Source organism: Equus asinus, chromosome 1 (assembly GCF_041296235.1).
Source record: "Equus asinus isolate D_3611 breed Donkey chromosome 1, EquAss-T2T_v2, whole genome shotgun sequence".
Taxonomy (NCBI): Eukaryota; Metazoa; Chordata; class Mammalia; order Perissodactyla; family Equidae; genus Equus; species Equus asinus.
This window is the reverse complement of record NC_091790.1, coordinates 186,864,555-186,891,386: the sequence shown is the minus strand read 5'-3', so window position 1 is coordinate 186,891,386 and position 26,832 is coordinate 186,864,555. Positions and strand designations below refer to the sequence as shown.

General features: G+C 38.4%; 1 protein-coding gene across 4 annotated transcripts in view; it reads left to right on the top strand.

Annotated features, from left to right (window-relative positions):
- Positions 1–26,832, top strand: part of CHCHD3 (coiled-coil-helix-coiled-coil-helix domain containing 3) — a 269,569-nt gene that overhangs the window by 168,126 nt on the left and 74,611 nt on the right. For 2 of the 4 annotated variants that reach the window (XM_044747560.2, XM_044747464.2), the window contains exons 5-6: positions 211–225; positions 1,298–1,381. In XM_044747560.2, the coding sequence (XP_044603495.2) occupies positions 211–225; positions 1,298–1,381 (99 nt within the window). The remainder of the gene's footprint in view (positions 1–210; positions 226–1,297; positions 1,382–26,832) is intronic. The other 2 variants (XM_014840846.3, XM_044747506.2) reach the window with 1 other exon arrangement.

Here is a 26,832-nt window from a genome sequence, read left to right as displayed (position 1 = left end):
CAAGCAGCATGAACTTTTCATTGAAATTTTCTATTCAAACTGTAACAGCACAATGACATTTAAGTGTCCCGTGTTAAGCAAGTCCTCTTATGTTGCCTTCTTTAGTTTGCGTTTTAGATAGATACTATACATCAGATTGCTCTGTGACATTAGAAAAAAGCAGTACTTAGATCGTTAAATCACTGTTTGTTTGTTTCTAACATGCTGCAGGAGATTGAAGTCAAGGTAAGTAGCAAAACAGCCACCTACGAATGTGCAGATGGGTTTACCTAAACTCAGCGCGTAGTGGACAAGTCACCCTGACACAGGACGAGTCAGGCGACACTTGATGTCCTTGCAAAAAACACGGTACATGGCAGAAGGGTGAGAATGCCGAAATACGTACTTGCTTTATCTCTTAAAATTCCTAGTCAGGCGTGTAATCAGCATTCACTCAACAAAAATATGTTACAAAACTTTTCTAACTTGGGGTGATATCAGGAGCTCTGTTCCATCAGAGATAAGGGTCACTTAAATAAGAATCAAGATAGAAATGATGCATAGTTGCCTTGAGAAATGCTTTTTTTTTTTAACTAATCTTGAAAAATATCCATAAGTAACTATCTTTGTCATAATCTTTTTCAAGAATCAAAAATACTTTATAGCTTATTTTTTAATTTTGTAAAAAAAGATCTTGTAAATTAGAAGTGGGATACCTAAGGGTTTTTAAATTACTTATTTTTATTATTAATTATTTTTAATTATTCAAACAAACAATTATAGTAGTTTTTGCCCCTCCAAAGACAACTACTTTATACAAAAAGAAATAGACCAATACACATATTTATATGCAGGTTTCACTGGGTAATTTAAGGGTTCTCAAATATAAGGTTTATGTACAAAAAGTTATATAAGCTTTTTTGTTGTTGTTGTTCAAGAAAGAAGGCTAGTAACCATGCGTCTTAGGCCCAGAATAAAATCAAAGTTTTGTTATGTAAAATATTAATCCTTGAAATTACTCTTTGAAAGAGAAGTTAAATAAAACTGTCTGTGCTGTATTCTGACATTTCCAAATACATTTGGACAAAGTAGGACACAGCTGTTACAGTAAAAAATAAAAACAGAAACAATGTGGACTCATTCTTTACATTTAAATACAGCAATCATCATCTTATTAATGTTTTTCTATGGCAGAGACCTAATAGATTGCAAAAATCTTCAGCCTTGTGTACTTATTTCTAATGCAATTTATACTTGACTTTCGCTTTGCTGTTGCTGCTTTTTCTTGATATCGTATATTCTTCATTTCTTTTTTTAGGCTAAGCAGCTGGAAGAGAAAGATCGAGTGATAAAGAAGCAGGATGCATTCTACAAAGAGCAGCTGGCTAGACTGGAGGAGAGGGTATGACTGTTTCTTGTCATTGACTCTCTTCTATTACCACATCTGCAGCTTTCCCATGTATTTATTTAAAAATCAATAAATTAGAACCATAACTGCTTTTTCTAGTTAAAAAGTAGCCAGGAAGTGAAGAAGCCAGGCAGGTAGATCATTCTTGCAGGGAGTGTCATTTCTACTTTGGTAGTTTTGGGTATGGTTGTGTTATTTGGTCATAGATGCATGTTACCACTTACGAGCTCCCCCAAATATTTTTCCTTACATGTTTAGAAACTGCATTGCCTCTAGGTCAAACTGTAGAATGCTCCTCTGAACTCTCCCAAATATTGACTAAACCTGAGTAAATTCTTAGAAATGTAGTGTTTTAAAGGATATATAGTCTTCGTGAAAACTCAGTTTCACTGCGTTTGTGGCTAAGAAATGAATATCTTTTTCAAGAGTGGTAGTCAGGAGCTGAACAGTAGGACTTAGGGAGAAGAGCTAGGAGGAGAAGTTGAGGCAGTACCTCTAGTCAGCATGGACCTAGAGTTTGGCAGAACTGCCAAGGAGGGAATTAAGGCTGAAACAAAAGGAGGCAGTGGGTTTAAGAATGGGAGTTTGAGCACCTAATCAATGTCCCTGTTCAATAAAGTAGATTTGTCTACAATAATTTCATACATAGACCATGAGGTTACAAAGATAAGTCTCTCTTCCCTTTGATTGAGACCCCCAAAGTTTGATTTCTTTAGAATTGGATGTTTAATAAGGAATTAGGTAAAATAAATACATTTTTAAGCCCCATTCAATACAAATATTTAGGTTAAATGTGTTTATCCGTCTGTCTATGTCACTGGACTGAGGGCTTCTTGAATGTAGAGACCATTTTCTCATTCATTCACCAGATATCTAAGTACCTAATATATGTCAGACTCTGGTCTAGTGCTAGAGATATACTAGGGAAGAAAATGAGCTAAATTTCTGCCCACATGGAGCTCAAAATCAATTAAAACCCAGTATATATATTGTATGGCAGGCTGTGCTAATATGGTGAACCATAAAGCAGGGAAAAGGGAGTCCCAGGGCTCAGGAGTGTAGGTTTGGGGTTGAGTGGAGAGGGAGGGCCTGTCAAACAGGATGGCATTTGGAAAGCGGTCTGCAGTCATGGGGAAACAAACCAGCACCAAAGCCCTGAAGCAGGTGTGTGCTTGGCACGTTGAGAAAGGCCAGAGGGGTTATGAGCAGGAGAGTGTTCTGGCTGCTGTCTTGAGCAAGAACTGAAGCAAGAGAGACTTAGTAAGAGGTAATGGCAGTAACTCAGAAAAGGCATGCTGAAGGCTTGGGCCAGGGTGTTAGCATTCGATGGGGTGAAATGTGGTTGGATATTTCAAAGGCAGAGCTAACCAGGTTTGCTGATGGTTTTGAATGTGAGTAAGAAAGAACTCAAAGATAGCTTTTACAAGCTTTTACATCTAGAAGGATTTATTTTCCATAGGGGAAGACTATTAAAATATGGATCTGGATGTGCATAGTAGAGGAAATCAGGAGTTTGATTTTGGGTATGTTAAGTTTGGGGTATTTCTTAAGACATCTAAGTAGAGATGTTAAATAAGCATAAAGTGGAATGACTTAGAGCAGAAGTCAGCAAATTTTTCTGTAAAGGGCCAGATGGTAAATGTTGTAAGCTTTGCAGGCCACGTATGGTTTCTGTTGCAGCTACTCAACTCTTGCCACTGTAAGATGAAAGCAGCCGTAGCCAATATGTCAATGAACAAGTGTGACTGTGTTCCAATTTATGGACACTGAAGTTTGAATTTCATATAATTTTCACGTCATGAAATACTCTTCTTTTGTCTCTACCCCCCTCCCCGCCCCAACTGTTTAAAAACGTAAAACCATTCTTAGGACTATGTAAAATCAGGTGGCGGGCTGCATTTGACCCCTGAGTTGTAGTCTGCAGAACCCTGGTTTAGAGCCCAGACTCTGACATCACTTGGCTTGGATTCAGATCCCTGAACTGGCATTTACCTGCTCAGTATCTCAGAGCATCTTACTTAAACTTCGTTTCCTCAGCTGTGAAACAAGAATATAATAGTTACTTACCTCACTAGTTTGAAAAATGAGGTAATTCTCATCAAGCACCTCTAATAGTGTCCAGCACAGAGTAACCACTCGGTCCACAGTAGCTCATATTTTCCTTCTGTCCTTCCAGAGCACCGTACCTGACAGAGTTAGTAAACGTAAGCTGAATAAAGTGAATGAGAGTGCAAGTTTTAGGGTGATTTCCCACACCTCATGATAGTTTTCTTTGCCGTCAAGTATAACTATGCTAGGTACCTTTTGAATTTGTCACTGATCACTGTTAGGTACAAGAAAAGGCACTGAAAAATATTTGCCCATTTCACGTAGATCCACCAATTTGATGGAGACAATTCAGTGATGGGGGTGAGGGTCTGAGAGGGTTTGTTCTAAGCAGATTGAACTGGTCTGCTCTGCAGCTATTGCTTTTGGCCTCAGGTTAGAACAAGTGGTAGAAGATCAGGTAGATATAGGATGATGCTGTCAAATCATTGTGATTACTGTCTTCGTACATAGGCAAAATATGTACTTTTTTCCTTTTTTGATGATAAGACTGGAAAGTAGTGTTATATTAGGATTTTAAGTGAAAGCTGAGAAGCACTAGTGAGCTTAGAAGAATCCTGAGGTGGAATAATCACACTGTACTATTAGTTAAGACTTAGTAACTCCACTTTCTGTGGCAGAAAGAAAGCTGGACTAGGAGTCAGAAGGCATGGCTTTGTCATCTGGTTATTTGACAGTTCACCTAATCTGTTGTAGTCTCTGGTTCTTCATCTATAAAGTGGAAATAATACTCTGTTCTTTGCTCACCTTTGTGAGTTAGTGCGGGAACCAGATAAGATGATACATTTGAAAGCCCCTTGAAAACTGGAAAGAACTTAACAGATATAAACTGTTGCCCTTAGAGAATATTTACTTACTTTCCATCATGTACAAGATACCAATAATCATAAAATTAGTATTATTCAACTTCATGGTGTCTTCTGCCCATTTCTATACAATCCTGTTTTCGTTTATCACTGCCATTCCTAAAGTACCTAAGTTGAATTTTGTCCAATTGGATTTCATCTAGGAGTATTTGAGAGACGGTTAGGTCTACAATGATGAAGGATTTTCTGGACTTAACGCAAAAAATTGTAAAAAGAGTTTTTCTTGTGATGATGGTGAAAAGTCCAGTGTCTAACCATTTTTTTTTTAGGAATTCTGCACACTTCGTGTTAGAAGCTATGGAAGTGCTGAATACAAGAGTGCATAATGTAAGAAAAAATAATGATGATATTATGATAACTTGCAGAATCATTTAACTTACCCTGAAATCCAGCTTGCCTGTGGTTTAAAAGTAGAGATAAATACGTATCTTTCTACATTTTAACCAAGTGAAATGAGGAAACCATAAACTAGATATCAGGTGGCATACCATTACTGGAGAGGGGACTTCGAGTCTTTTACAGAATCATTCCAAGGATTTCTAAGATCACCTTACCATCTGCCCATCAACTAGATTAACACACAGTAATTATGTACGTTATCACTTTTTGATGACTCATCATCTTAGTACTTGAACTATTCGTTTTTATTGACTTGATGCAAATTTCTTTTGAGTCTGAACCCAAGTCTACTGAGCATGTGAAACACATTCAGTTTCTGTAGCACAGCTTGGTTTGCCTGTTGGATCTGTTTCAATAAACTCTTTATCAATCACATATTCTCTGTGTGAATGGAGCTTTCTCCTCCCGGGTATTTATATTAGCTAGTTCACCAGGAGTCTGAGATAATTTTCTTCTTTCACTAACTCTTGAGGAATAATGTGTTTCACCCTTCTTAGAACCAGTATTCCAAAGCAGCAACTCGACTGAGAAAGAAGGTGAAAGTCGTTTGAAAAGTTTTTCAAGTGCTTACTTCATTGTAAATGTTGCCAGCTTTATCAAACAACACTAACATAGATGTGAAGTATACTTATATTTTAAGAACATTAGAGGGATCGCGTTTAGGTGTGTGGCCTGACTGAAGGCGACTCGAGTATTGATTCCTGATTGTTGATGTTAGAGACGTGGGGAGTATTAACTGCTGACTGGTGGTTTGATGAGAGGAAGCCCAGGGCAGCTTTCAAAGAGAAAGGTCTTAAATGTCCTTACCTGAGGCGCTCAGGGAATTCTCCATAGTGCTTTATACACCTCTCTTTATGATGTCACATTTATGATAATTGTGGTTAGTTATTTGTGTTTATCTTGTAAACTCCTTGAGGGCAAAGGTCATTTTCTTATTTCTGTGTTTTCCACAACTCACATAGTAGGAGTTGAGTGAATGAGTCCTGGCTTTGCTAAGCATAGACCGTAAAGTTATGTCTAAGCAGTTAGTGTACAGTTTGTAAATATCCACAAAACATTTAGTATCTTCTTCACTAGTCGTTTAATAGTTTAAATGTGTCCCATGAGAAAATCAAGTTTGTTTGAATATCTTGATGTTATTTATAGCATCGTCATCATCGTAGTAGCTCACAATAACATTTATTGAGCACTTACATTGTGCTAGGCGCTTGCATGGATTATGTCTTTTTATTCTTACAAACAGCCCTATGAGGCTGTCAACCCTGTTGTTTAGATGAAGATCCTAATGCTGCAAGTAACTTGCCCAAGAATGCACAGCCCAACTGTGACCTGGATTTGAGCCAGCTCCAACACCTGAGCTTAGCTGTTACCCAGTACTATCTTTAATGTTGGTCAATTCTGCACTTAAGTAGGTAAATCCTGCTGATGGTTTTGTTAGTTCTTTAGGTGATAAGTTAGCTCTTCCTGGCTTCAAATACAACTTTTAAGGTCCTGATCTTAAAATTTGATTAATGCTACCTCATAACCTAAACTGTTAAGTATTCAAAATGCGTAACTTTCTCTCCAGGATTTGGCACTTCCTGGGAAAATTTGACCAAAAGGGAATAAATAAGGTCTTATTACCTAGCAGCTACAGCATGATACCCCTAAAAGTTATTTTAATATCTAATTGTGCTGCTTTTACCTTGAAATAAGAAATTCATATTCAGTCAAGCAGTTTGCAGATGTTTTTTGGCCAGCCCCAGTGGCTTAGTGGTTAAGTTCAGCATGCTGTACTTTGGCGGCCTGGGTTTGGTTCCCAAGTGCAGACCTACACCACTCTGTTAGTGGCCATGCTGTGCTGGCAGCCCACATGCTACAAAAGAAATTGAGGAAGATTGGCACAGATGTTAGCTCAGGGCAAATCTTCCTCAGCAAAAAAAAAAAAAAAGAAAGAAAAGAAAAAAGAGAATGTTTTTGAAGCATTCATTCATATGTTCATAGCATTGCTATGGGAAAGATAACAAATTTTGCTACTTTTAATAAACTGTTTCGATGGTTATTTCATTGGAGTCTAGATTGGCTGCATGTTCTTCTGGAAAATGTGTGTTTTCCAGTAGTCGATGCCCTATGGGAGGGAAGGGAGAGGAAGGACCAAGGCCGTAGTACTTAGAGGGTGAAGTCCAGATTCTCCCAGGGATTGTCCAGTATGAAGGATCCCTTTTGCCCCAGGACATCTTGGAGACATGAGTTCTTTGATGATTAGTGTGTCTTGCATAACTTCTCAATTATGAACTTGAATTGATTTGCTCTGCTGAATCCACTTTGCTCTTGGCGTTCGTAAGAATGGTGGGGTTTGGCACAGCATGAAGAGAGCTCTAAAAGCCCTGGTGGCTTGAGGAGCTGAGGGAGATCAGAGAGCTTAGTTAGATACAGTTACAATGTTCAGAGCCACAGGATAGTGGAGTTTGTATTGCTTTCAGTTGACAGGCTCCACTGGATGTCAGCAGCTATTTGCCTACACGCTGCAGTCAATTCCATACAATTAAGAAGGAGAGGGAATTGTAGAAGCTGGACAATAGAGAGTAATGCACAGAGTATGGTGAAAAATAAATTGTCATTAAGAAGAAAAGTACTTCCCTAGTTCCTCACCTGTGGAGAGAGTTGCTAATTAAATTCTAAGGTCATGCTAACATCAAATGAGCAGTTTTTAAAAGCCTGTTACATATAGTGGGTGGCGTATCTACTATTGTATCATAAAATGTTGGCTTATCTGTATGATTAATTGGCTTTTTTGGTTGCTTGATTTCTTCTTTGTCAATTAGTACCATCGTTTCTGTATTCCTCTGTGCAAAGCTTGAGGGAAAAATAATGCCAACAATGATAATAAAGAGAAATGACAACAGAACAGATTATTGTCAGCCCAGTGTGCTCCTTATGGGAAGAAATTATTATACATTTTTACTACCAGATGAAGTCTGTCATTGTAAAAATATTTCATTGAGTGAAGCCAGGTCAGCGTTTTCAAGGGATTAATAAAAGATAGAATCACAGTTAGACCGTAACATCTGAGATACTAAAACATAAACAATCTTTTTTGGGGTAGGGCGATAATTTAATAAAATCAATTTATGGGATAAAAAATCTCTTTGATATTTTCCCCCTCAGGTGCTTTCTTTTTTTTTTATTGAGTTAATGATAGATTACAATCTTGTGAAATTTCAGTTGTACATTAATGTTTGTCATTCGTGTTGTAGGTGCACCACTTCACCCTTTGTGCCTACCCCCCACCCCACCTTTCCCCTGGTATCCACTAAACTGTTCTTAGTCCACATTTTTAAATTCCTCATATGAGTGGAGTCATACACAGATTATCCTTCTCCAGCTGGCTTATTTCACTTAACATAATTCCCTCAAGGTCCATCCATGTTATTGCAAATGGGATGATTTTGTTCTTTTTTGCAGCTGAGTAGTATTCCATTGTATATATGTACCACATCTTCTTTATCCATTCGTCTGTTGATGGGCACCTAGTTTGCTTCCATGTCTTGGCTATTGTAAATAATGCTGCAGTGAACATTGGGGTACATAGGACTTTTGGGATTGCTGACTTCAAGCTCTTTGGATAAATACCCAGTAGTGGGATGGCTGGATCATATGGTAGTTCTATTTTTAATTTTTTGAGGAATCTCCATACTGTTTTCCATAGTGGCTGCACCAGTTTGCATTCCCACCAGTAGTGTATGTGGGTTCCTTTTTCTCCACAACCTCTCCAACATTTGTTACTTTTAGTTTTAGATATTTTTGTCATTCTAATGGATGTAAGGTGATATCTTAGTGTAGTTTTGATTTGCATTTCCCTGATGATGAGCGATGATGAGCATCTTTTCACGTGCCTATTGGCCATCTGTATATCTTCTTTGGAGAAATGTCTGTTCATGTCTCCAGCCCATTTTTTGATTGGGTTGTTTGATTTTTTGTTGTTGAGTTGTGAGAGTTCTTTATATATTATGGATATTAAGCCTTTATCAGATATATGACTTGCAAATATTTTTCCCAGTTAGTGGGTTGTTTTTTTGTTTCAATCCTGTTTTCATTTGCCTTGAAGAAGCTCTTTAGTCTGATGAAGTCCCATTTGTTTATTCTTTCTATTGTTTCCCTTCTCTGAGAAGGCATGGTGTCCGAAAAGATCCTTTTAATACTGATGTCAAACTGTGTACTGCCTACGTTTTCTTCTAGAAGCCTTATTGTTTCAGGTCTCACCTTTAGGTCTTTGATCCATTTTGAGTTTATTTTGGTGAATGGTGAAAAAGAATGGTCAATTTTCATTCTTTTACCTGTGGCTTTCCAGTTTTCCCAGCACCATTTGTTGAAAAGACTTTCTTTTCTCCATTGTATGCCCTCAGCTCCTTTGTCGAAGATAAGCTGTCCATAGATGTGTGGTTTTATTTCTGGGCTTTCAATTCTGTTCCATTGATCTGTGCACCTCTTTCTGTACCAGTACCATGCTGTTTTGATTACTGTAGCTTTGTAGTATGTTTTGAAGTCAGGGATTGTGATGCCTCTGATTTTGTTCTTTTTTCTCAGGATTGCTTTAGAAATTCGGGGTCTTTTGTTGCCCCATATGAATTTTAGGATTCTTTGTTCTAATTCTGTAAAGAATGTCATTGGGATTCTGATTGGGATGGTGTGGAATCTGTAGATTGCTTTAGGTAGAACGGACATTCCAATCCATGTACATGGAATGTCTTTCCATCTCCTTATGTCGTCATCCAATTCTCTCAGAAAGGCCTTGTAATTTTCATTATATAGATCCTTCACTTCCTTAGTTAAATTTACCCCAAGGTATTTTATTCTTTTTGTTAAGATTGTGAATGGTATTGTGTTCTTGAGTTCTTTTTCTGTTAGTTCGTTATTGGAGTATAGAAATGCTACTGATTTATGCAAATTGATTTTGTACCCTGCAACTTTGCTGTAGTTGTTAATTACTTCTAAGAGTTTTTCTTTTTTTTTATTATTATTTTTTTAAAGATTTTTATTTTTTCCTTTTTCTCCCCAAAGCCCCCCGGTACATAGTTGTGTATTCTTCGTTGTGGGTCCTTCTAGTTGTGGCATGTGGTTTGATGAGCAGTGCCATGTCCGCGCCCAGGATTCGAACCAACGAAACACTGGGCCGCCTGCAGCGGAGCGCGTGAACTTAACCACTCGGCCACGGGGCCAGCCCCGACTTCTAAGAGTTTTTCAATGGATTCTTTGGGGTTTTCTATATATAAGATCATGTCGTCTGCAAACAGCGAGGGTTTCACTTCTTCTCTCCCTATTTGGATTCCTTTTATTCCTTTTTCTTGCTTGATTGCTCTGGCCAGGACCTCCAGTACTATGTTGAATAAGAGTGGTGATAGAAGGCATCCTTGTCTCGTTCCTGTTTTTAGGGGGATGGCGTTCAGTTTTTGCCCATTGAGTATGATGTTGGCTATGGGTTTGTCATATATGGCCTTTATTATGTTGAGGTAGTTTCCTTCTATGCCCATTTTGTTCAGAGTTTTTATCATAAATGGCTGTTGGATCTTGTCAAATGCCTTCTCTTTATCTATTGAGATGATCATGTGGTTTTTATTCCTCAGTTTGTTGATGTGGTGTATCACGTTGATTGATTTGCGGGTGTTGAACCATCCCTGTGTCCCTGGTATGAATCCCACCTGATCATGATGTATGATCCTTTTGATGAATTACTGAATTCTGGTTGCCAAAATTTTGTTTAGAATTTTTGTATCTATGTTCATCAGTGACATTGGCTTGTAGTTCTCTTTTTCCGTGGTGTCCTTGTCAGGTTTTGGTATCAGCATGATGTTGGCCTCATAGAATGTGTTAGGAAGTGTTCCATCTTCCCTAATTTTTTGGAATAGCTTGAAAAGGATAGGTATTAAATCCTCTCTGAAAGTTTGGTAGAATTCCCCAGGAAAGCCATCTGGTCCTGGGGTGTTATTCTTTGGGATGTTTTTGATTGCTGTTTCAATCTCTTTCCTTGTGATTGGTCTGTTCAAATTGTCTGCCTCTTCTTGAGTGAGCTTTGGGAGATTGTAGGAGTCCAAGAATTTATCCATTTCCACTAGGTTATCCGTTCTGTTGGCATATAGTTTTTCGTAGTATTCTCTTATAATCCGTTGTATTTCTGCAGAGTCTGTTGTTATTTCTCCTCTTTCATATCTGATTTTGTTTATTTGAGCTTTCTCCCTTTTTTTCTTTGTAAGTCTGGCTAGGGGTTTGTCAATTTTATTTATCTTCTCAAAAAACAAGCTCTTTGTTTCATTGATCGCTTCTACTGCCTTTTTTGTTTCAATAGTATTTATTTCTGCTCTGATTTTTATTATTTCTCTCCTTCTGCTGACTTTGGGCTTTATTTGTTCTTTTTTCTCTAGTTCAGTTAGGTGTAGTTTAAGATTGCTTATTTGGGATTTTTCTTGTTTGTTAAGATGTGCCTGTATTGCGGTGAATTTTCCTCTTAATACAGCTTTTGCTGTATCCCATGTGAGTTGGTATGGCATGCTATCATTTATATTTGTTTCCAGGTATTTTTTGATTTCTTCTTCAATTTCTTCAGTGATCCATTGCTTGTTCAGTAGTGTGTTGTTTAGTCTCCACATCTTTGTGCCTTTCTCAGCTTTTTTCTTGTAATTAATTTCTAGCCTTATGGCATTATGATCTGAGAAGATGCTTGTTATTATTTCAATTTTTTTAAATTTGTAGAGGCTTCCCTTGTTTCCCAACATATGGTCTATCCTTGAGAATGTTCCATGTGCGCTTGAGAAGAATGTGCATTCAGCTCTTTTAGGGTGAAGTGATCTATATATGTCTATTAAGTCCAATTGTTTTAGTTCTTCATTTAGCTCCACTATTTCCTTGTTGATTTTCTGTCTGGATGCTCTGTCAATTGATGTGAGTAGGGTGTTGAGGTCCCCTACTATTATTGTGTTGTTTTTAACATCTTCCTTTAGGTCTGTTAATAGTTGCTTTATGAATCTTAGTGCTCCTGTGTTGGGTGCATAGATATTTATAAGCATTATTTCTTCTTGATGAAGTGTCCCTTTGATCACTATATATTGTCCCTCTGTGTCTCTCTTTACCCCTCAGGTGCTTTCTAAAGAGTTGTCAGTGATTCTGGGTCATATGGGTAGCTTATATACACTAAATTATTGTGTATGCTTTGGCCATGCAATGTGACAGCAAAATTAACACAATAGTTAAAAGCATAACTTTGTGGTGGATATGCCTCGGTAGGTTATGCCAGTTTGCATTTGTCAACCGAAAGACATATATTATTCCTTTGACACTTGGAAATTTTGTACTGGCTTCCTCATTCACCTTGAAATCAAGCAGATTCCCTGTGGTTTCTGTAGTTACTGAGAGTTACGGAAACAGACGAAGTTCTCTGGTCCAGGAGTTAGGACGTTGAAGGTAATGGAAGCCAATGCCACTTTTAATGTAATGCCATTACACATGACAGGTTTCAGGAAAGTGGATTGCAGTGTGTACCTTGAGTTGCTCACAATTTTTTTATCATTAACAAGAAATTTTAGATGTTAATTGTGAGGTAGAGAAATTCATAGGGCCCAATGTCACCATATCTTTTGTCAATATAATTGACAGTTACTTGTACCTTAGGGTTGAAGATGGAAACCTTTTGCACTCTTACCTGCCTCCCTAAAGGAAGTTTACTATTGCAGATATTCCAGAAGCAGCAAGCAGGATGGACTTTTTTTCTGTTCTGTTCTCTGGAGGAAAAAAAAAAATCAATGCAGTATAGTAGATGTGGGGGTCTTATCCTTAATTCATTATTCAACAAGTCTTCCAAACACATTGGCCTTTCTGTTAGCCTCTCTGAACTTTCTAATGGGAAATGTGGTTTCAGTAACCTTGAAATGCTTTTTTAATCTTGCTTTAGGGATATGAGATTTTTTTCTAGGGTGAGCTGTTAAAAGTGCATCCCATTAAAATGATCCCCTTAACTGGAGCCGGTTTTTCTGTGCCTAACTTTAGAGGAGAGATTTGCAAATCACGGGATCAGCACTTAATTTGGGGCTCTATTTATCATGTAGGCTGTCAAGAAGTATTAACTTTAAGGTAAGATGAGAACATGGAGTACAAAGCAACGAGCTGATGGCACACAGTACACCAGGTATTAAATAGCATTATCCATCCTGCTTGCTACAGTAAATAGGATTTCACTATTATGATGTGTCAGGGCTTTCAGTGAAATCAAATTTACAAGACACTAAACTGCCATCCTCTCTGCTGAGCAGCTTTATTCTAGGATCTTACTTTCATATTAATCCTGTTGGTAGGAAATACTTGTACCAATTGTGCATGGAAATTATAATTTAATGATCTCTTCCTGTTCTCTATTCAGAGCCTAGAATGGACCACTGTGCTTTGCAGTGATAGCCCCAGGGCTCTGAGGAAGAGATAATGTACAGTTCAGCTTTAAAGCCCAGGATGGCCTTTTTGTGAGTGCTTGTAATGATCATAAGTGCCAAGATGCCAGCAATGTGGGTTGCATACTTCCTCAACTCTTCACATTTCCTTTACCTTGTGAAAGACTATACAGTAAAATAATTAGATTCTGTTTACCGTGACAGTTTTTTAAAACAGTATTCCACTCAAATGTATAAAGGCAAGGTAAGAAATAAAAGGTTGTGAAATCCAGGGAAAATTAATTCCACTTTTAAAGATTCTGTTCATTTTGTCTGGGGAGGCTCAGCAGGCTGTTTTATTTGGAAAAAAATTAGTACCCCCTTTCCTTTCTTTGGGATATTTTCTTGCTATTGATAAGAATATTGCAGCTAGGAAGTCATTCTGTGTTTCCTGTGTATGTGATTGAAAATGAGCTAAATCTCTTGATTTTTCTTTGCATTCATTTTTTAATAATTAGTGATTGTTTTGCTTCTTGATGTTTGTTTGTTTATAAATTTCAAATGTAGTCCATTTAGGCTGACCAGCCAATGCTTATTTCCCTATTTTACTGACTGAAAAATTAAAATACATGACTGTTAAGTTTTTTAAAGGAAATTGCAGGGCTGGTGTTAGAAAATGCTCTTCAATCCCGGTTTTATGTTCAAACCATGAGCCAGCTGTGCCTCTATAAGGGATTATGTGTCAACACATTAGCTTCAGTTAGAAAGATATATGTATCATTAAAACATTTGCAAATAATATTAGCTCATAACATCATCAAATAAGAAGTGCCTACATCTGAGCTTGGCATATAAAGCAGGTTTGTACAGTAGAGTCAACATTTAATGAAAGGAATCCAAATCCAGTAGGGCCATAAGACTAAGATAGGATTTTGACCTTGGTCATTCTTATCAGAATTTTGAGGGGCTAGAAGGAGTCATCGACATTCACCATTCATTCAAAAACACATTTATTAAACTCCTCCAGTGAGCCAGCACTGTACATAGATATAGTGATGAATACAAATGGCACAAACACCTGTTGGCACTGGTACAAAGCTCTGATTGCCACAGTGGCTCCATGGAGGCTGTGCCATACTGTTATTTTCCAGAGCAGAAATGTTTTGTGTGGAGTAGCGGCTACTTTTGTCCATGAAAGGTCCAAAGATCATGAGATTTAGAGGGAAATTCAGTGGGTTGGAGAGATCCATCAGGTTAAATGCTCAGATGAAGACCCAATGAACTGGTTGCCTCAAATAGCTGTCTTTGAAAATAAATATAAAATATGTAAATTCCATGAAGACCAGAACTATTTCCCCTTTGAAAACCGTGATAGTACTTAGCACATAATAGGCACTAGATAACTTTTTAAAATTAATGTGTTTGTTAAGGAGTGGGGTGGGTTCCATGGCCAAATAATTTAGAGGAATGTTAAGTTTCACTGAGCTGAACAGATTTCTTTACTGTAGGCCTTCTCAGAGTTTGTATACATTCAGAGCTTCCAAGATGAGGGTACTGCATGCCATGTTTTAGAATTATACTCAAACTATAGAATCTTTTTTCAAGAAACATTAACTTATCCCAGCACACCATCTCAGATTTGCTGTGCCCAGCATAATGCCAGTACCTACCTTTTTGAGTGCTTCCTGATTTGCATCCTGGGATGCAGAGGTCAAGAAGCCATAGAATTTCATTAATACAGTTCCTAATTTGAGGGCTTCTGAGGACCGGAACCCTCCTAGAATTGCCTTCGTTTACACTGTGTTGCAAAAGGGATAGACAGGTGAGCAAGAGGCAGAAGGATTCTAAAGGTCCTCTACAGTGGGCCTTGTTCTCACTCTTTATTCTCTTCATAATCTCTAGTCTCTCTAAGAGTCTTTCAGGAAACTATACCCATATTATCTCAGTTTTGTATTTAATATTCACAGTCCCAATTCAAGCTTGCATTATTCCAGGCTCCTTACAATTTGGGAATGAGGAGTAGTGGAGTTTTGCTGGGCGCACCTCAAGACCCAGAATCATGCCCATTAACCCAAGAGTTGTACATCTTTATGTGAAGAATCAGGCACGGGGGCTCAGCAGAATGCCACTAAGGATCTAGGGTCCGAATAGGAATTTCTTCCCTTTCATAAAATGAAGTAGGGTGGTAATCAAATTAAATAAATATTTTAATGATCACTGTGGATCTTTAAAAATCTTTCCACAAGTGTTTACCAAGATCTGGAGCTGAAGGAACAAGGAAAAAGAGATGTATTAACACCTTCCATTCCTTCAGAGCCTCGAGTTTTCTGTGACCCTTCAGAGGAGTTTATAGGATGGGCTATTATTTGGTGAGGAAGAGCAGTAACGTTTCCTTTCGTAGGTCAGAGAGTGTGGTCTTTGCATCCGTGAGTGAAATTGAGTGAAGGTCAACAACCACATGCTCTGTAATTTCATTTGCCTTCAGAGACAGTTAAGAACAAGAGTTCAGGGAGCATAGTGTGGTCACAGCACTGCGCCCTCACCACCTGTGGTTTTCACAGAAGATCTGTGAGAGCAGGAACTGTGTCTGTTCACTGCTGTATCCCCAGCCCTGGAACAGTGCCTCACACGTAGGTACTGTGCATATCTTTGTTGAGTAAATGAATAAAGGAGTTTTCAGCAGCTGAAAGGCTTTAATCTCAAAAACAGCCCATGTAATTCAGATACGCATCTTCTAGGTTGCTTAGTGTGCCCCTTACCTCAAGTTACACCTTATCCTACAGGTTTTTACAGAGAGTCAAGGCGAGGGTCCTTCTGCTCCAGTCGCGCCAGCTGCTGATGTTAGTGCAACTGCATGTGTTATTTACATAAAATTCAACGTCAGTGCAGATACCACTTTTTTTTTTTTTTTAAGATTTTATTTTTTCCTTTTTCTCCCCAAAGCCCCCCCGGTACATAGTTGTGTATTCTTCGTTGTGGGTTCTTCTAGTTGTGGCATGTGGGACGCTGCCTCAGCGTGGTCTGATGAGCAGTGCCATGTCCGCGCCCAGGATTCGAACTAACGAAACACTGGGCTGCCTGCAGCGGAGCGCGCGAACTTAACCACTCGGCCACAGGGCCAGCCCCCAGATACCACTTTTTGAACAAACTTTTGAAGTAAATTATATCATATGGCCTAAGTGATATTCTTATCCATTACTTTTATATGACTTTAGTGGGGAGGTAATCAATGTTATCCACAAGCCCTGCCCTGAATAGAATACCCAGCTTCATGTATTATCCTAAAACTTGGCTTAGGGTGAAAAGGCTCCTGGGTACTTTGTATTGAGGACATTCTTGCTATTGGCCAAGAAATATATCGGTGTCAGTATCATCAGCCTCATTGTTACAACAGCTACCATCTGTTGAAGGATTATTATAAGCCAGTCAGTGTATGAAATGATACGGCACCGTCATTTTAACCCCAGCACAGACCTTTAGGGGAAGGTATTTTTCTCTCTTCCTCACACAACCAGTTGTTGATTTTGTTGTGGAGGCTCAGAGACATCAAGTAACCTGCCCTAAGTTTCCAGCCAGTGCAGCCAGGCCTCTGTCTTCCTCCTCACTAACAGCCTTTCCTTCTGTGTGACCAGTGGTAGACTATAATACTCCTGTGAGGCTTTCTCGCCTTATATTTATTATGCAATTTCACTCCCCTTCACCCACTTTAAGAAGATTTTTGGTGGAAGTGGGCATGACGTTTTTTGTTCAGAGCACAAGAGTTACGTGACAGATTCTCAGCTGAGTTTCCCTTAGCAACTTTTGTACTTCTTTTGTAAGCTAAGCACCAGTAGTCTTACTTAATAGGGGATTGTGTTCCACAGTAAAGAGAAGTTGCACCAGTTTCATTATAGAGCGTGGTCAAATGATAAATACAATTAGTATGGTGAAGTGCATAGGCTAAACTGACAGGAAAGATGCTGAAAGTAAGGAAACAGTAAAGGATCTGTGGATTGGGCCTTACTCCTCTGAGAGGAGGGAGGGAAAAGAAGGTGGCCTGAGAAATACCATGGGGAAAATAACCAGAAGTCAAAATTGTAAGCCAAGCTAGATCAGCTGAGGTACTGGTGAGACAGCATGCTGCCGACGCCGAGAGTGATCCTCTTCTAGCTCCTGCTGCTGCGAGCACTTCTGCCCCACCTTCTTCCTTTACCATGTCCCTCTTTGCAGAATCATTTCTGGTAGATCTCTGAAGTAGCCCTTGAACCACTGTATCTACAGCGGCGCAGCCTGCTGATTGGCCTGCTGTTTGGATTGTGTACGTGTGGAATCTTGCAGCATAAATGTCCTGCAAATTTAGATTGTAATCACACAAATAGCAGTTTACTGTCAGTTTCCTTTCTCTAGTTTAAGGCCAGAGAGATTCCTCCTATCCTAGAGCTATTTGAATTTCAACTCAGTGGCATCCCTAGGCTCTGCCTCAGAATTAACCCGAGTAATTAGTAAATCTCAGAAATACACCAGTCAACTACCCTTACGTCCTTCCTGCATTTAACCTCCTGTGATGGCTTTCCATCTGCTGCTTCAGTGTTGCTCACTGGGAAATCCCCAAGCTTGCTGTCTTTCTGCGTACATTGCTCTGCCGGGTGTTAGACATCCCCTTATTAGGGGATGGTGACCACCTAAACTATGTGCCCCGATCTCGTGCATGGTAGATACCTGTGACACATGGAGTGACTAAGTGAGACACAGTTTACCTCTAATATCTCATCACTCCTCCTTGCCTGTTTTCCTCTTCTTTATATTAGTATTTCTAGAACTTAATCGTAATGTGGTTTCTGCCTTGCCTAGATGGACTGTAGGTTACCTGAGGCAGAGAGTGAAAATGGAAATGAGAGAAGAGTGGTCCAAGAGTTAAGATCCTTGGGTTATCTTCTTGGGTGGGCAATCCATGTGTTGAGAAGATCTGTCTTTCTGTTTATCTAGCCATTGTTAAAATGAAAATGTAACTAGAACTACAATGAGTGTTTCTTTAGTTCAAGAAAAATAATGCATAGTAAATTGTGAACTGTCTATTCTCTCATGATGCAGTTGCTCTAAACTGTAGAAATTTGGCAGACATTCCTAGAACTATTTGTTAAAATTCAATAGCATGTAATTAAAGACAGAGACTGCCATTTCTCTGTTGGGTACATTAAGAAATTATATTACATATCATTTGGATTTGAACCTGAACTTGGTTCCCAAAAGAATAATGCCAAAAGACAAAAGGGTAAATATTTTAGTCTAAATAGAGGCACAAGTTATATAAAGTAACTACATTTACAGAAATATCGGTTATACTCTAGCTATTTAAGAGTAATTATGCAAAAGATAGTTTTTGAATGAATATTTCTTTAGAAGTAGCCAAATGGAAACAGCGATTATGATGAAATTCTGTATTTCAAGGCTTGCCAGCCAACAAAACAAGATTGCCGATGTTTTAAGCCTGTGCTGACTGATGATTAAAACCAATATTAACACAACAACCTGGATGCTATATTAGTGAAATGGAATATTTTATAGACACATAAAAGTTGACTGCTCCTTGGACTTTAACGTTAATTCAATACAGAAGTACACTTGTTCAGACAAGGAAACAGAAAGCTAGAGGTTTAAAAATTGGTCTTATGTAGTCTGGGAAGGGAGTGGTGACAGTGTTTACCTAGTTGTTATTATTGTCTCAACAAACAGTTTCTAAGTCGGTAAATGAGTATTTGTTTATTTAGTCTCCTAGAACTGATTCGTGTTGGAATGGTCATCCCAAATTTTGCAGAGGTGACTGAAATATAATGACTACTAGTTTTGTTCATATCATGGTATAAAGCAGGCATGCAGTAGTTTTTAAATTAATTGCTGTACTGAAAGAAAGAAATTTTCAGTAGAACTTACCTGATTTATTCTCTCAGAAAAAAGGACAACTAACCTGCTGATTTGTTCCACTTGCTAATTTCTACATACCCACAGTGTCGTAAAGCAGTAATTCCCAAAGGCTTGTCTCTCCGTCTTTTCATAATTACGTGAGATATTTAATAACCCCAGACTTCAGAATGTTAGGGAGGATGGGCTTCGATGATTCTGGAATGCATCAAAGTCTTGGGGTCCCTCTCTCAGCAGACCTCAAGATGAAGATGACATTAACGAAAAGGGGATATGGATTCAAATGTTAGACTTCCTACTTATTGGCTGCTTGTCTGTTGAAACACAGTGTAACCCATTTCACCCTGAGAGCCCTCATCTGTATGTGGCTTTTATAACATACTTCTTGAGGGTGTGGAGATGAAATAAGATACTATATGTGAATTTGTGTGGATATTAAATTAGCGTAACGTCAGCTATCATCAGCAGTCTCCACCATCTAGAAGGTTGATAATTACATGCTCTTTGAGGTAACTTGTTGGGGAAGAAAAAAAAAACATTTATCCATTATTTTGTTATGTTGAAATGTTATATTGAATTTTGCCAGAAGGAATAGAATCATTAGCTCAATTATAGAACTCTTTTGTAATATAGAAATAAAAAAACCAAAAAACTACAATTAGGCCTACATAATCTTGCAGATTTTCAGGGCTCTTTAATGTACTTCACTTTATTAGATAAAATGGGATTTCTCTTGTACATATTTCCCTTCAAACTTGGCAGACTCTGTATATCAGAGATGGTAATCTGGACACTTTGGTGCACTCAAGCTTATGTCTTTCTTTCAACCTTCATGTTTTGAGCAGAAAATCAAAAGAATCTTTGATTAGAATCCTTATCTGGTTAGAATCTTTGTCCATTTAGTTGAATGCATAGAAGCCCAGCTGATGGGTGGGAAATTAGGAACAAAACACAACAAAACAGAACTGGTTGAACTTCACTTCTCCGGGTTAAAAATGGTGTTTTTATTAAACCCTTAGATATTGTAATATTGGAGTCCAGCTCCTCAAGGCTAGGTAGGGACTAGAAACCCAAAGATGAAGAGGCTGGGTTCCAGAGGTGTGCGGTGGGGAAGCGTAGAGATACGGCTTTAAGGAAGTTGCTGGGGTGGAGAAGACTGTAGAATCTAGAGGAAGGACTATGCAGGGATTCCTTTACTAATGTGCTACGAGCACGGGTCTGTTGCTTTTTTTTAACTTTGTGTTTTGTTTTAATCTTCCATTGGAAGTTTGTGACGTAGAATATCAATGCAGAACAAGGATTCATTTTTTGCTGTCATTTTTGAGTGTCTTGTAGAATTTTTTTATTTAGCTAATAAGTACAGAATGAGGGTTTTTTTTTCATCTTCTCTATTATCTATTAAAATGGAATGGATGATAAGGAGGAGAAAGCATGAAAGCATGGATGAGGACAGGTCCTGGGCTGTGTTGGGTCAAGAGCAAGGTGACATGCATTAAAAAAATCAGAAGAGTGATTCCTTGACAGGCACTTGTCTTCTAATGATAGATTTCACGGTTAGGAATATTCGTAGGTATAAGGGTCTTTTTTTTTGAAAAATGAGACTTGTATCTTGGATTGTATTCCTGAGAGGCAGAAAACATTTCTAGTGGGGTTATGGCTTCAGGAAAATGGCAGTGGGATATTGATATCAATCATGTAGATTTCATTTCTACAGAAAAATGCACTGGGTCACACTTAATTCTGGCATGTCTCATCATTTTGTGCAGTTTATGCAAGTGTCTATTAAAAGTGCTCACCGAAGAGCAAAATCATTGAAGTCTTTTTAATTGTAAAACAAAGAGTCTCAGCATATTGTTGGCCAGCTCAGAAAAAATCACACTATGCTATGTTACCTTCCTTAAGAATGCATCTTTTTTGACTAGATTCCTCAAAAGGCTTTCTGAGATTAGATAATTTTCATAAAATTAAATACTTCAGTCTAAAAAACAAAATCACCAAACAGTAACCTTTCAAAAAGATCTATCTGTATGAACCTCTAATATCTTTCTCATATAATTTAAATTCATTTTTGTATTTCTCCCACAACTTCCTGTTGTCCTTACTGCTTCTGCCTCATAAAAGAAAAAGAAAAAGAACCCAATTAATAAAACCAAACTAACATCTTGAATATATGCAGGTCTCCTATTTTTTAATCCCTGAACAAAAGTACATTTTAATGACTAAAGTATTCAGCTGTTAACAGTATAAATTATGGGAATTATAAGGATTAAACTTAGTTTCTCAATGGTGTGTGAATGTCTTTTTTTATTTGAATATGCTACAGTTTAAAGGCATAAGCAACTGTTGTAACTTGTTTTTTCTTTCTCATTTTCTCTGTTGTACAAAATATGGTAAAAAAAAAAAAAAGAAAAGAAAATCCTGCTAACTTGTCACCTTGAACACCCACACTGCAGTTTAAAAAATTTTCCATAGCCTGTTTTGTAGAATATACTTTCTGGATCTTCCCATTATCTGAAGAAAATCATTTTTCTTTTGAGAACATTACAGTTCTTAAAGTTTATCCACGTAGAAAAACAGGCTATTAGTAGATACTCTTTATTCTTTTTAGTTGTCGTTGTTCCTTGATCCTAAAATCAGTGATGGCAATAAAATATGTTCATGGTAAATATTTTAGGGAAACTTAAATATTGACTTACTTAACATATTTTTAGCAGTGACTTTCTCTGTGGACATTTTAAGGAAGAGAGACATGTTTGCTGATTTAGTTAACAAGTGAAATAAAAATTCTAAAATATATATAGAATTGGTGCAATGATAAATATAGATGTTGATGATGTTAATGGTTGTATTGGTTCATATTAAACCTGCCTTGTATGTTCCTCAGTCAGTTTTGTTCATTTCAAGAGTGATGACTATCCTCCAATTTCTTGGGTTCCATCTGTGATTTAAAATACTTTTATTTTTTATTTTTTTTCTTCTTCTCCCCAAACCCCCCCAGTACGTAGTTGTATATTCCCAGTTGTGGGTCCTTCTGCCTCTGCTTTGTGGGACACCACCTCAGCATAGCCTGACAAGCAGTGCTAGGTCTGCGCCCAGGATCCGACCCTGTGAAACCCTGGGCCGCCAAAGCAGAGCGCGCGAACTTAACCACTCGGCCACAGGGCCAGCCCCTAGAATACCTTTAGATAATCTGCTTGGATTTTTGTAAACTTTTGAAAAGTAATTACTGCTTTAACTGACAATATTTTTATTAATTTTTTTAAAACAATTTAGTACCTTTATTACTAACAGTTTAGAACTTTTGCTGAACATCTTTTTATTTTCTTTACTTTTTTTTGGTCACTGTGAGCTGTTCACCAGGCTCAATCATTCATTTAATATTTAGTTAGAGTAGACTATGTGGCAAGGTCTATTTTAGGCTCTGGAGATATAGCGGAGAGGAAAACGACACAAATTCCTGTTTTCATAGAGTTAACACTCTGTTGATATAAGACAGCCAGCAACGAATTGTTTTATGTCAAGTGGTGATGAGTTCTATGAAGAAGAATAGCTCATAAAATAAGGGAGAGAAAATGATGGTGTGTATGGGGGGACGGACGGAGGTGCTGTTTTGTTACAGGGAGGTCTCTGATTAGGTGCTGCTTGACCAGGGACTTGAATTCCTGGCATGAGCCATGCATATGGGGGAAGAGCCTTCTGGTAGGTCCTGTTGAACACCCTTTGCCCACATCTCTTGGCTTGATTCCATGCCATTTATTGCTCTAGTGTATTCTTCACTATCTTTTCAGAAAGTGCCAGGTTTGCTTTTCAAATACAGTATCTATCTTGCCAAGCCTGGCAGACGGTGCTTATTTTGGTCTGTACTTTGTTAGCAGATCAGTTCTATGTTGAGTTCAAATGGCACTCTGATTCTCAGAGTGATTCTAATCCTTGTTTTCCTAGAGGAATAGTAAATAGGCACTATGGATCTGGAAAGTGAATATTGAGTATCTTTTTAAGTTCCTCATTAAGTGAAAATGTGCCCATGAGTCTCCCTGTGACCTTGCACTCCTTTCCTCAAAGCTCCCCCCACCCCCCAATCCAAGTCAACATGAATAATCCTGCCTGGCTGTTAGAAATGAAGAATGGCCACATTTATTGTGAGCTCACTGTTGACTACCACTGCGCTATGCACTTTGCACGCATTATTTCATTTACCCTTTCTGGCTCTTCAGAACTGTTATCCTTGTTTTACAGATGAGGAGAGTGAGGCGGAGTAATGATGGTGCATACTTTATCCAAGGTTGTGGAGATAGTAAGTGGTAGAGCCAGGATTTGAACCCCGGCAGTCTAAGCCCACATTCTCAGCCTCTGCACTGCACAGACTCATGTGAGGTTAGAGTTGGAATGGGATTGAATTATAGACACAAAGGAGCTGAGAGGACCTCTTTGACTCAGAGCCCCTACCAAAGCTAAATGGCATATGGATTATCCACATAGATGTTCTAATGTTAGATGGGCAAAAATTCCTCCTCCAGCCATGTCCGGAGGTTGGATGTTTTTAGCCTGTCTGCAAGGTTGACAGACCTGTTTTCACTGCCTCCACGTTCCCTTCCTGCTTTCACTGATCTCATCAAAACAGGAAAGGCTAGAGAGTTACTATTTGTACCTGTCTTTGTACTGAGTCTCCAGTTTGCAGTTTGTTTGGGTTTTTTTCTCTCTCACCTTTGAGGAAATTCTCCTCTTCACTTTTGGGGTTCCTAGTGCCCCCACAGCCCTCTCACCTCCTCCCTATCATTAAAACAGGAAAAGATTGGACTCCCTGAAGGTTTCTGTACCGTGGACAGTCTGCTGAAGCTGAGCACTCAGACACAACTGTGAATGTTACAAGTGATGTTCTGAGCTTTGGGTCACGCGTTCATTCCTCATGCTCAGCATGGGCTGTCACCTTCTTTGTTCCCCTTCCTATAATGTTTTTCTCAACACTCTCAGCTATATGATATTGCTTTCCATCACATTTGGCATAATTTTATGAGGTATTTAAAGGCATCTTTATACCATAACCCTTTTTATTTGATAAATTAAAATTCATTTTGATAGTCCATCTTACCATTTCTGACTATAGAAAATGCAATTGTAATAACAGGTATATTGTTGGAACACATCCTTGTAATTAATGAAGATATTGCTGACACTGTATTTGAAAAGAATATTTGTTCTGAGCAGGATGATCTACAGAATAATACAAGAGTTTTCTGAACTCCTTACATTTTTTTTAGGGTCTTTCAGTTTGCTGGGTCATTATTGTAGTTTGAAGTTTAGGTTTATCACATTGCCACTCATCTTTTGAAATTTATTTATTTCTCAACATGGCTGCATAGTGTCAGAATCAAGAGAAAATAAGGTTTCTGTTTGTTTCAGACTTGGGATTCATTTCTGCTATTCCCTCCCTCCATCCCACCTTTCACTCAACAAACATTAAATACTACACGACAAGATTCATGGACATGGTTCCTTTTTCTTAAGGAGCCAGTAGGCTAGTGGGAGGGTAAGGGATATGTAAATACAAGGATTAGTTTACACTATGATAAATTCTTTAATGAAAATTATACCAATCAGTTAGTTTAACATTGCCTCGCCCTCCCATTCCTTGAGACCAGATGCTTGAATTTTAGGTAGATCAGGGGTCAGCAAACTATGGCCTGCATGATAAGAATGCTTTTTACATTTTTAAGTGGTTGGAAAGAAATCTAAAGAATACTTTCATGACACACAAAATTTATATGAAATTCAAATTTCAGTCTCCATAAATACTTTTATTGGAATGTAGCCGTGCTCATTTGTTTGCGTATTCTCTATGGCTACTTTCACACTAAAACACAGTTGAGTAGTTGCGAGAGACCGTTATGACCTGCAAAGCTTAAAATATTTACTATCTGGCCCTTTGTGGAAAAAGTTTGCCAACCCTTCCTTTAGGCATTTCCCCCGTACCCACCAGAGATTGCTGAGGATGAATGATGAAGGAAACATTTGTTGAGTTTCAGCTATGTGATGGGACCTGTGCTAGGCACTCAGGAAACAGGAATAAACATGCAGGGCATATTCCTTCCCACATCAAGATCGTAGTCCAGTGAGTGGAAGAGAGTTAACAAAACAAAATCAGCCAAAATAATTAGGTTATGAGAAGTACAATTAAAGGAACATGAGTACTGTGAAAAAAAATAGATAGGAGAGGCGCTGTTTTAGTGGAGGTGTTCTGAGAACGAAACACTTAAGAGGAAGTACAAGAACAATCTATAGAAAAGTTTGGAGAGGGCAGAGGCAAGCAAGTAGAATATCACTCCTCATACACACGTGTGCACGCACATACGTGCCACACACACATGCAAACACATACTGAGGTGTTCTCCCACCAGGCTTCCTCCAGTTTTCTTCCTTCTCAGGAAATGGCACCATTGTCTATTCAATGGTTGAAGCTAAAAATCTAAGAGAGTTTTGATTCTCGCATTCCCTCCCTTTTCCTTTCATCAGGAAGTTCTGTTGATTCTAACTCCAAAACACAGCTCAATTTTATTTTCCAGTTCTATTACCAGCATAGACCAAGCCTCCATCATCTCTCACCTAAACTCTGGTAATCACTTGTCCCCCTACCTCCATTCTCTTCCCCACCCACCACCACTGTCTGTTCTTCAACCAAGAGCTACAGTGATCTTTTAAGAACTTGAGTCAGATTATGTAATTTGTTTGCTTAAAACTCTACCTTGCCTCTCCATTGCCCTTACAATAACATCCAAAACCATTAGCTGCCTGTTAAAGAAAGGAAGAAAGTATGACCTGAGATTAGGGAGTGGAGAGCACTTGATGTGATGGACTAGAAATAAAATGAGAAAAATAAGAAAGAAGGGTGATTCCTGTGTTTCTGGCTCAGCCTCTGGGTAAAAGGTAGATCCATTTACTGAGCCTAGGAAAACCAAAAGGAATAAGTTGGCTCGTTGAAGCAAGGAAATGACTATGGGGTGCAAGTCGTAAATTGTGTTTTATCCATTTAAATTTGGAATGCCTTTGTGATGACCAGTTGAGATGTCTACAAAACGTTTAGACCAGTGAGTGTGGAATCAGAGGCAAGGGCTTGGCTGGATGTATAAATTTGGGAGTTGTCAGCCTCTGGGGGGAATTTTAAAGCCATAAGATTGGAGGAGCTCCCTTAGAGATCAAGGGTAGGTCCAGAAGAGGAGAGGACTTGGAACGAAGCCCTCTGGTCTGAACTGGTGGTTAACTCTTTGGGAAGGACAAAGTCTGGCAGAGGGACTCTTCCACTGAACAGGATGCTGCAGGACTATATTGGATGGTGCCGGATAATACAGGACTTGTGCCAGTTTATTCAGGGAAGTAGTTCTCTATCATCAGGGAGGAAATGAGAATTTGAACTAGAAAAAAGCAAAAGATTCTTAAGACCGTTTTCTATAAGCAAAGCCTTTGACTACTTAAAATTTAATTCAAATAAATTTAATGTGTAATACACAGCTTATTACAATTGACTTAACACCCTCCTCCCTTTTTTAAGCTAAGTAAAGTAAATAATTAGGAATTTTAACAATAGATTCAGGCAAGGTAATAGGATTTAACTAGAGGCTAAATGCCACCTCCTACATGAAGCCTTCTGATCTTCTGTTTACATGTGATCTCTTTTCATAGGTATTTAAGTTTTTTTGTAGCTATTTGGAAATCACTCTAGGATAGCTGTAGAGAATATTGTCTCTGGAGCCAGATTGCTTGGATTCAATCCTGGCAGTGCCACTGACAAGCT